Source organism: Rattus rattus, chromosome 16, assembly GCF_011064425.1.
Source record: "Rattus rattus isolate New Zealand chromosome 16, Rrattus_CSIRO_v1, whole genome shotgun sequence".
NCBI classification, from domain to species: domain Eukaryota; kingdom Metazoa; phylum Chordata; class Mammalia; order Rodentia; family Muridae; genus Rattus; species Rattus rattus.
Window position 1 is genome coordinate 24962184 of NC_046169.1, and position 10937 is coordinate 24973120.

General features: G+C 50.6%; 1 protein-coding gene across 1 annotated transcript in view; it reads left to right on the forward strand.

Annotated features, from left to right (window-relative positions):
- The first annotated feature begins 3499 nt into the window (after positions 1-3499).
- Stx2 (syntaxin 2) overlaps positions 3500-10937 on the forward strand; it is a 22710-nt gene continuing 15272 nt past the window's right edge. Inside the window, 1 exon segment of the mRNA XM_032886824.1 lies at positions 3500-3677. Coding sequence (XP_032742715.1) covers positions 3648-3677 — 30 coding nt within the window. The 5' untranslated portion in view covers positions 3500-3647.

A 10937-nucleotide genomic window follows, 5' to 3' on the forward strand; every position in this document is an offset into this window, starting at 1 on the left:
GCTCCTACTTCAGCCATCCATCTTGTTACACTTCACTTGGAGACAAATACCTCATTAAATTTCTCAGACTATCCTTGAGTCCACTCTGCAGGCCAGGTTGGACTTGAACTCCTGCCTTGTCTTCTGAGAACCTGTGGTGACACGCCTGCACCACCCATCCCTGCCAGAGATGTTTCTGAAAGTCTGAAAGCCAGGAGTGGGCAAGCCATGCTGTCTCAGAAGGTTCCTGGGGAGCATGTCCCCAGCTCCCCCCCCCCCACCCGCTCCCTGTGCTTTTGAGTTGCTGGCATTCATGACCAGCCCTTGGTTTGTAGCCACCTGGCTGCAGTGACAGTCACCTCATCCCAGTTGTATCGTCTCTCTACATGTCTGTCTCTAACTCCTCTCAGAGGATACTGCTGCTGAAGTAGAACCCTGAGTCATGACTTCATCTCACATTAAGCTGAACTGCAAACGGTCCTTTCCTCTCCAAGGTCCCACTCATAGGGAGAGGGCGTTACAATCCAACATCTCTGTCTGTAGATGTAACACAACCCTTATAACATAGATTTCCCACACTCCTCATCCAAGCTGTAACCCCAGAAGAATCACTAATTCAAGGCCCGTGTGGGCTACACAGAATTCAAGGCCAGTCTGAGCAGCTGATGAGAGCCTGTCTAAAACCTGACAACTATAAAAAGAGCTGGAGGTGCAGCTTAGTGGTGAAGCGTTACACCAGCATTCACAGGGGCCTGGGTTTAAATCCCAGCGCTAGGAGAAAAAAAAAAAAAAACCACACAATAATTTACGATATGCTTGGATAGCACGGTTCAGATGTGGAGCCCAACTTTAAGGTCATTTAGTGCTTATTTCATTCTCTTGGTCCCCACAGTGTCTCCATGGGATACTTTTTAGCATGTTTTCCCATTGAAACAATACAAAAATAGATTGTTGTTGTTGTTATTGAAACAGGGTCTCACACTATGTAGCCTGTGCTGGCTTAAACTTGTATCAAGCCTTCTGCTTCAGCCTCCAGATCTGATGACAACAGGTAGGAGCCACCACTCAGAATAAAAATGTAACCTTAAGCATGCTTTTGTTCCCAGACATAGTATATGTCCGTGGTCCCAGGATAAAGGAGGCCAATACAGGAGGATCAGAAGTTCATGTCATCCTCAGCTACACAGAGGTTTGAGGCCAGCCTGGGCTCCAGGAGATTTGTCTCAAAAGAAACAAAGCAAAACAAAAGACTACCCCCACAACCTAAAAGCATCTATCTTTAGAGTTTAAATGTATACATAATAAATAAATAAATGTTTTAAAAAAATATTCTTTAGGGCTGGAGAGATGGCTCAGAGGTTAAGAGCACTGTCTGCTCTTCCAGAGGTCCTGAGTTCAATTCCCAGCAACCACATGGTGGCTCACAACCATCTATAATCAGATCTGGTGCCCTCTTCTGGCCTGCAGGAATACATGCAGGCAGAAAGCTGTATGATGTATACATAGTAAATAAATAGATGTTTAAAAAAAATTCTTTAGAGTTTAAATGTTTTTATAAATTAAAAACATGCTAGGCTTAGGGGTGGGGAGTGATGGCACACACCTTTAATTCCAGCACTCAGAAGACAGAGGCAGGCAGATCTCTGTGAGTTCAAGGCCAGCCTGATTTACAGAGCTAGTTTTAGGACATCCAGGAATACCCAAAGAAAACTCTGTCTCAAAAAAAACAACAACAACAAAACAAATCCAAACCCCAAATCAAAACCAACAACAACAACAACAAAAAGCCCAGAAAACGGGGTTGGGGATTTAGCTCAGTGGTAGAGCGCTTGCCTAGCAAGCACAAGGCCCTGGGTTCGGTCCCCAGCTCCGAAAAAAAGAAAAAGAAAAAAAAAAAAAAGCCCAGAAAACAAAAGAAACAAAAAGTTCTCATCTTCTCTCTCCATCTTTCCCTCCTTCCTTCTTTTTTTCTTCTCAGATCTGCCTTGCTACCTGAAGCATTAGTCCTAGACAGACCAACTGGGTTCCTATTTGGGGAACACCAACTTAAGGAATTTGTGGCCCATTATGGGTAAGCGCGCCCCATCCTGCAGAGACTTAACTCACGTGCTAAGAATGAAAGGCACTGGCTGGTGAGATGGCTCAGCAGTTAGAAGTATGTCCCACCAAACCTGGCCTGAGTTCTGTCTCAGGGACCTCCATGGTAGAAGAGAACCAAAGCCTGAAAGCACGTGTGCTACCCATAAGTCAGTGTTTAAAAAGGAAAGGAAGAGAGGAAGGGGAAGGAAGGAAGCAAATGGCATAGGGTGACTTTCACTCACAGTTGGAGTCTGCAGTCTGCCATGGTAGGGAAGTTATGTCAGCAGGTTGAACAGCTGGTGACATTGTACCCACAGTCAGGAAGCAGATGGGTGCTGGTGCTCAGATCACTTTCTCCTGTTGTTGATTCTGGACCCCAGAACGTGGGATGGTGCTGCCCACAGTTAAGAAGGGCTTTCCCTTGTCAATTACCCTAATCTGGATAATCCCTCACAAAGGAGCCCAGAGGCTTGTCTCCTCAGTGAGTCTATACCCCGTTAGTTAGCTTGACAATCAATTTTACCATCACCGGGGGATTGGCTCTCCAGGAGGGACACAGGAAACTCTCTAGTCTTTCTTCCCTACACTTTACCCTATGCACACGTCTTTGCTAGTGCTTGTGTGGTTTGACTGAAACGTCTTCACAGGCTCCTGTGTTGGAATACTTGTTTCTTAGCTGGTGGCATGCTTTGGGAAGGTTGTGGAACTTTTAAGAAGTGTGGTCTCACCGTACAAAGTGAGTGGCTGGTGATCGATCAACCCTTGAGGGCTATCGTTTGGACCACAACTGTCATGTCTGCCTTTGTCCCTCCAAAATGCGAAGGGTTAAGGTTAATTTCTTCTCCCCGTCCCCTCTACCCCCATTCCGTACCATCAGCATCAGCGGTCATAATTTTCCTGACATAATGGACTTTAGCCCCTGAGACCATAAGCCAAGATAAATCTTTCCTCCCTTACTTAGCTTTTGATGGATACGCTGCCACAGTGACCAGAAAAGCAACTAATTTGCCTGATTCTCCCACCGAACTGCAATCAGGGTGCGACCTGCAGGTTTTCTATGAGGGCCCGGGTGTGGAGCTCTCAGGGTTAGAAGAGCCCACCTTATTCTAATTCCTTTGCTGTCAATGTGTGCTGTAATGGCTGAATTTAGAATTTAGCCTTTTCGTTTTGGGGCATTAAATCTAGGGCATGGTAGGCAAAGGCTAACCACTGACCTATAGCCCTAGCTCTTGAATGTTTTAAGTAAACAAAACGAGTGAAAGTGCAGAAACCAGCAAGGGCGGGACAGCTTGTTAAACAGTCTAGCCACGCCGCTAGAGGACCTTAGGCCAGGCCCCGCCCCCATATGGAACCACACCCACTTCTCCACCCCTCGCGACGACCCGCCCAGGTGCCCTGGGTCCCGCGGGAGGGGGTGGGGCAGGCGCAAGCGCAGAGAGTGCGGGCGCGGTTGCCGTGGCAGCGCCTGCCCGAGGGAGGGCGGCGGCGCGGGGCCAGGACCCCGGCGGGCAGAGGCGGCGACGCGGCCACCCGAGAGTGTGCGGCGGGGCAGCTGAGCGGCGGGAGCTCCGCCCTGCTGGCTGGTGGGGATGCGGGACCGGCTGCCCGACCTCACGGCGGTGAGCAGAAAGCCGCATAGCGGTCCGGGCCGGCGGGAGAGCTGCTGTGGGTCCGGGCAAAGACCCCAGGAAGAACCTGTGGAGTGGGGGTGGAAAGACTGAGGGACCGCAGTTCAGAAGCAAGACCCTAGAAGGAGACTTGAGTAGGGGGCCCGGAGGGGAGCCTAGGAGGGGGCTCTGGGAAGGGAGCTCCGACGAGGAACGCCTGTGGAGGAAACTGGGCAGCGTTTCTAGGAGGGATCTAATAAAGAGGGTTCTAGGTGTCCCGGGGCCTCGAGAGACTTCGATGTCTCCAGGGCGTAGTCTTTAGGAGGGATCCAGGCAGCCTCCTAGCAGGGTCCCAGGGAGTGAGCTCTCAGTTCTTTCAAGAGTCACAAGATGCACAAGAGGAACCCAATCTGTGTTTCTGAACAGAGTCTCGGGGAAAGGGCTCTAGGGTCCCTGGAGTCTTCAGGGGTGCTAGGGTGGGGTCTCAGGAGCATTCCTTGGAGGGCTCCAGGAGACCCTGGTCAGGGCTGCAAGTGGATTCTTGGGGTAGGGCTCCTGGTTTTCCTTGGGTTCCAAGGGCCACAGGTTGTTGGGACTCTAGGTGTGGGCTATGAGAGAGGTCCAGAGCCCATGCTGGGAGCATCTTGGTCTTGGGGAGCATTTCTGGGCACAGATGCCAGTAGGTTTCTGGGGTGGGTTCTCTTTGCTCTGGCACTACTCCTGTGGACCGATGTTTGGGTCGGAGTCCTTTTGGCCACCTGACAGAGTTGATTTCAGTGGGTGAGAGTGTGGTTCAGGTTTTTAGGCAAGGGGCAAGGTCTGGGCTTGGACTGATGTTAGATGCCTGCTCAGAACTCACCATGGCACTGCCGGCCTTTTTTTTTTTTTTTTTTTTTTTTTGCGAAGCTCTTTTCACAACTTCTCCAACTGCCTGCCCCCCCCTGGTGGATGGGTACCCTTTACAACTGCTTTGTTTCATGGCCTGATACAGAATGCTGTGTTGAGTCCCTCGCAGACACCCCGCACAAACCTGGAGCTAAGGGGCTAGTACCTGCTTCGGTCAGCACTACCCACAGTTGCCTTAGGTCTTTTCCCAGTGCACCGGGTACCAGAACTGTATTTACGCTTTAACACAGGGCTTTAGTCACTAGTGAGCATTGTGGCAAGAGAAAAGCTGAGCTTCTTAAAGGGGAATGGGTTTACGGTATATATCTGCATATATTTGCAGTGAACAGTTTTGTACCCAGTTCTGGGGTAGAATGTGGTGTTCAGGACATATGCACAGTGCAGGCCCAGTCAGGGCGATCGACTATACTCTTTGAGGTGTTTATCATTCCTTCGGGGTGAGAACCTCAGGACCAGCCAAGCTGTGGTGGCTTTTAATCCCAGCACTTGGGAGAAAGAAGCAGGCAGATCACTTTGAGTTCAAGGCTAGCCTGGTTTACAGAGTGAGTTCTAGGACAAACCAGGGCTATAGAGAGAAACACAGCGAGAACCTCAAGAGCTTCCTCACTGGTCACTTGCAGGCATCAACCGCTGTCATGCACTGTGGTGCAGAACGTTGGAAGGCATTCTTTCCATCCAGTTGGACCCCAGAGCTGCTCCCTTATACCCTTCCCAGAATCCTGTAACCAGTCTGTCTTCTGCTCCCTTGAGCACAGCTTTTAAACTTCTACACATGCAGCATCTGTGTTTCTGTGCCGACAGGCTTTATGACCTTCACCGGTTTGGAGGTTTCGGGGGTCCTTGGCTGGATTGAGGTAGAAACCTGGGAAGGAGAGCAATTGCTTCCAGCGCTGGACTCTTGGCAGATTTTGTTGACCTGCTGGAGGAGCGGCAGCAGGTGGCGCCCTCTAGTGGCACAGCGCTAGGTACTAGGAGTGGAATCCTTAGCAAGTTTGCAGGGGCAGCCGGTATGCCTCAGACAGCTCTCTGGGAGTGTTCCAGGGACTAGGCGCCAGATCTCTTCTCTGCCACCACTGCTTCCTTTTTAAATAATTTATTTATTTTTATTTGGTGTGCATTGGTGTTTTGCCTGCACGGATGTCTATGTGAGAGTGTTGGATCCTGAGTCACTGAAAATTCTGAGCTGTCATGTAAGTGCTGGGAATTGAGCCCTGGGCCTCTGGAAGAGCAGTCAGTGCTCTTTACCACCGAGCCATTTTTCCAGCCTCTGCTTCTCTGGCCTTTAAAAGCTTCCGTACACCTCCGGCCTCAGCTCCGACACTCCTCTGCATCTTCCTGTTCCTCCCTGGAACTGTTGAGCTGTTTTCCTTTCATGCAGTCACTAACACTTTTGCTGCCCCTGCTGCTGCTGCTGCTGACGCTGGTCTCGAGGTTCCTCCCCTATGGCTGCTGTGATTCAGTGTGCTGTCACGCAGTCTGCTCCACTGTCACAGCTTGTGACATCTACCTTTCTCCGTGACACCAGTCCCCTCCCACCCCACTGTGAGTGGGTGGGGCAAGACCCCTCTAAAGAAGCTTGTATGGGGCAGGGCCAGGATCACCCACCCACCAAATGAGCATTGAATGAGCTGGGCGGCCTGGGTATATAGACAGGGGAAAAGTGAGGCCCAATCGCAGACCTCCTTTGCAAATGAAGGTCTGTGTTTGTACCACCCCAACACTGCCTCTTTGGGACCTACCCGCTGATTTAGGGGGGAAATGGTCACAGGGTCATCCGGAGTTCACAAAGACTTGTGGTAGCAGAAAGTTGAGTGGGGACTGAAAACCCTGGCAGAGGCTGTCCCGTTAGGAGCTGGGGCACTCAGCTGCTGGCATTGTATAGATTCCTCAATGCTGCCAATGTTCAACATGGCCTAGGGGTAGTCCAGATGGCTGTTTGACTGACAGTTCTTTTGCTTAAGGCAGCTGGAGAGAGACAGACAACTGCCTCATCCACCAGTGTCTTTCTTTCTTGCTGACAGGAAGCTGAACATGAGAAAGAATGCTTAGGATAACACTGTAAGAGCCCGTCATTGTCCTATCTCCGCTTAACAGTGCTCTAGCTGTGTGTATCACTTTCCCAGGCCCCAAGGAGAGAATCCCCCTTTTTGTCTCAACTTCATCCACCACAACCAGCTTCTAGGTCCATCTACACCGCTGCACATGAGGCGTCGAACTTTTTAGGGCTGAGGTGTATTATAAGCGGGCTGACTGTTTTCCTGCATTCCGTCCATGTAAGGATGCCACCACTGTGAACGTGGTTGTCATCATGAAACTGGAGTTTGTGTTGATAGACTGGCCAAGAGTTGAGACTGTCCAGGCCACCAGAATCAAGTAGACTCCTCCCCTCTTGAAAAATACAACAGCGGTGTCTGCTGGCCACTGCCGGGTTTGCTTTTGTGGTGACAAACACAGCCTCTGCTCTCGGTGCGGCTACGGGCTCTAAGCAGGGCATGAGGCCCACTGCCCTAAGGCCTGGGTTCTTTGCTCCTGCCTTAAGGCCTGGGTTCTTAAACGTTTCCACTAGTGACCCCTCCCTTTTTTTTTACATGCCCTGCATATATAAGTGTGTGAAAGAGTGGTGCAAGTGGAGCATTAACTGATGGCGACAAATCACAGGTGTGTTTTTCAGCACTTCCCCAGTGCACACAGGCTTGCCGTTTATCAGGGATGACAGCAAGACAGACGGACGGGCTTGCTGGTTTTACATGAGGAGTTCCATCTTGGCTGAATATTTGATACCGCAGGATTCAGAGCACAGCGTTGATATTTTGGTTTTATAATAGTCAGTGCCGAAAAGACCCCTCCATATAAATAAATGAGCAGCAGAAAAAAAAAAAGGCAGACGTTGCCGAGGGACACTTCAGGAACTGTTGGGAATTCTGTCCTGATTCCAAACCGAATTCATCATTTTTTTTTCCTTTTCTCTAAGCAAAACTCAATTCAGCAACTCAAACAGAAATTTTTCAAAAAATCCGTTAACTTTATGTATTTACGTGAGTGCGTGCACCAGAGTGCATGCGTGGAGGTCAAAAGGCAATTCCTGTGAGAGTTGTTTCTGTCTCAAGAGTCAAACTGAGGTTGTCCAGCTTGATAGCAGGCACACGGACCTGCCGAGCCGTCTCGCCAGCCCTGGTTTCTTTATTCCAGGATTTCCAGGTGGGCTGGGGAGGTGGCCTGATTGCTTAAGTGCTTGCTTTGCAAGCTTGGGGCCATGGGTTCAGTCCTCAGAGCCTTTTTAAAAGGCACCATGCTATACACTGTAATTTGAACTCTAGGGATGTGGAGATGGACAGACCCTGGGCTAGCCAGCCTAGCCTACTTGTGGAGTTCAGGGTGGTCTAAGACCCTCAGAAAACAAAGACACCAGTGCCCAGTACCTAAGGAGTGACAGATGAGGTTGTCTTGCATGCAAACGGAGGATGGCAGCTGTCTTTCTGTCTCACAGAGAGGTGTGTATCTGACACAAGAACCTCTGGGACAAGATTCGGGAGCGGAGTGCCATGGGCTTACACCTTTTTTAAATTGTTTATTTTTATCTTATGTGCACTGGTGTTTTGCCTGTCTGTATTTCTGTGTGAGGGTGTTGGAGCCCCTGGAGCTGGAGTTACAGACATTTCTGAGCTGCCAAGCTGGTGCTGGGAATTGAACCTGTGTCCTCTGAAAGAGCAGCCAGTGCTCTTAACCACCGAGCCATCTCCCCAGCCTGGGCTTACACTCTCGAAACCGACTAGGTCTTATGTTCTCAGAAAGTTAGAAAAAGCAACTCTCTCCTTCCACGCTATCTAAATGCTGCTTTTGTGAGATAGGACGTGGGGTTTAATTTTGTGGTTCAGATGACTGAACTGCAGTGACCACGGTGACCAAGAGTTTGAAGTTTCCCAGAAAGGTTCCTCATTAGCTGTGTATGCGTCCACCTTCGACAAAGGTGCCAGTGATAGTCACCTGGGAAGGACTTAAAAAACAGCTTGTTTGAATGGCCACAGTCCCATTGTTTGGGAGATTGAGGCAGGGGTCCCAGGTTAGCTTGAGTGACTGGAAGACCTTATGGCAAAAGAAGATTAACTGTGGAGAGCAGTTTGTGTTCAGAGATGTTGTACGAGCCATCTTGCTGCTCCGAGAGGTGCTTCAGGCTTCGGGGTCCTCTGCTCATTTTAATCCAAAATCTGGAGCAACTTGCCTGGGATCACCCAGTCTCTACGTCCAGAGCGATTCTGTCTCAGACCTCCAGAATGCACAAGCACAGATAGAGTCCCAGGCCTGAGCTAGGTGAGGCACTGGAGACAGACCCTTGTGAATTGGCTGCGTGCTGTGGCGTCCCATGATGGAGGGAGGAAGACAGAGAGGAGCCATGCTTTGCATTTTAGGACGTTAGTAAATCAGAACGGAACAGGTCGTGTATACGAGTTTGGATTTTTCCACAGACCAATTATTTCCTGTTTTTTTGCTCAAGATATATCTGAACTCTAATGGCCTGAGAGCGTCTCCCATGGCTGGACTTCCTCTTGGCTTCTTGGCTGCAGGATGAGCCTGCTTCCTGAAAGCTGCCCTAGCCTCCGCAGCCCTCTCTGCCTCGCTCACAACTTCACCAGCAGGAAGTCTTTGGCTTCCCTCAGTGTTCCTGGCAATGGTCACCTTCTGTCCCAGCAGCCTGCACAGAACTGCAGTTTGGTTTCTCTCCCTGTGACCCCTTGGTTCTGTAATCAATCGCCCTTTCTCGAACGGCTGCTTCTCTGGGCACATTTTCAGGCCATGGCTTACACTCAGAGAAGACTGACAGAAATGGGGTACTTGAGGTGCTCACAGCCCCACCCCAACCCCTCCCCATCCCCCTTCCCCTCCCTCCCTCTCTCCTTCCTATTTTTCATTATCTTTGACTTGCTGTATATCTCAGGCTTAGAATTTACTGTGTAGCCCAGTTTAGCCTCAGACTCAGGATCCGCCTACCTCTCCGTGTTGTACAGAGTAGCTTCTGGTTTGTTCTGTTTGGGTGATTGGTTGGTTTTGGACCTCTCTGACTTGACCCCTGACTGCCCTTGAACTTGCTTGGTAGACCTGGCTGGCCTTGAACTCGCAGAGATCCACCTCCCTCTGCTTCCTAAGTGCTAGGATCAAAGGCCTGTAGCATTATGGCCTGACTTGCTGGCTTTCAATTCAGAGATCCTCCTGCCCCAGTTTCCAAGGCATTTGAGGCTTCGGGTGTGGAATCAGGGTGTCAGTACCTCAGAAAGCCATGGTCAGGATTTCTCCTGGCACCTCAGATTCCGAGATACCCCTCTTTGCCACTCCCTTCCCAAGGATGCAGAGCCCCTGGGCCAACCTCTGCTTCGTTCTCAGCTCTCAGCAGTCTGTCTTCCTTCTGACTGACTCAGCTTGGTGATTTCGGCTCCACCCCCTCTGGAGCGAGCCACCCTAAAAGGCTTGGTGGTGACCCTGTTCCAGATGTGGTTCCCTTGCTGAGGGCTGTTGGGACAGCCTGTAATTCTTCAGCACTGTTGTTCATTCCTGGCATCTGGAGGACAGTGCATTGACCCACAGTGTATCAGTCTCTGGGGGGTAGGGGGGAGAAGAGTCACACAGAGGGGACATCCCTGGGCTGGGAAGACAGAGGCAGACGAGTGGCCCTGAGAAGCAGAGGGGGCTGCACTGTGCTTCATGGATATAGAAGGCACCCTCTTAGATGGTGTCCATTTTTCGTTAAGCTGGTCCTGGCTGTGTGGTGTCCCTGGAGTCAGAGGTTGCTCTCACACTCCTGTCTGTGTTTTAGAGCAGCACTCCCAGTTTTAACTAACCAACCATCTTATCCACACAGTTGGCACTAGGGGAGGTCAGATGTGGTGTGGGAAGAACTGATCAGGCCTTAGCGAGGGTCCTGGGTAGAACCAGGTGGCTTTTTTATTTTCTTGAGGCACAGTCTCTCTGAGTACCCTGACTGGCCTGGAACTCACAGAGATCCCCAGCTTCTGAATTCTGCGTGCTAGGAATTAAAAAGGTCACCAGCACGCCAACTTTGACCGGATTTTTCTTAGCTGAGAATTGCAGTAACACCTTGTCTGCAAGGTTTCCTGGGCAGCGGTAAAGGAACACCTGTGTGTGTCAGGCCTGCAGGGGAAAGGGTGGATTCCCCAAGCGGTGGAGGTTCCTGAGATGCCTCTCTGCGCTTGGCTGCTGGAACGGAGGCTGGAGAGTGCTGACTCACACAGGCCGGCTGCCCTGGAGGATGGAGCTCAGCAGGTCCCTCCCCTGTGCCTCCTGACAGGCAGGGCTATGCAGTAGGACTTAGAGACCGGCTTCTAGGGACCACTGAGTCTGTCTACAAAAACTGCT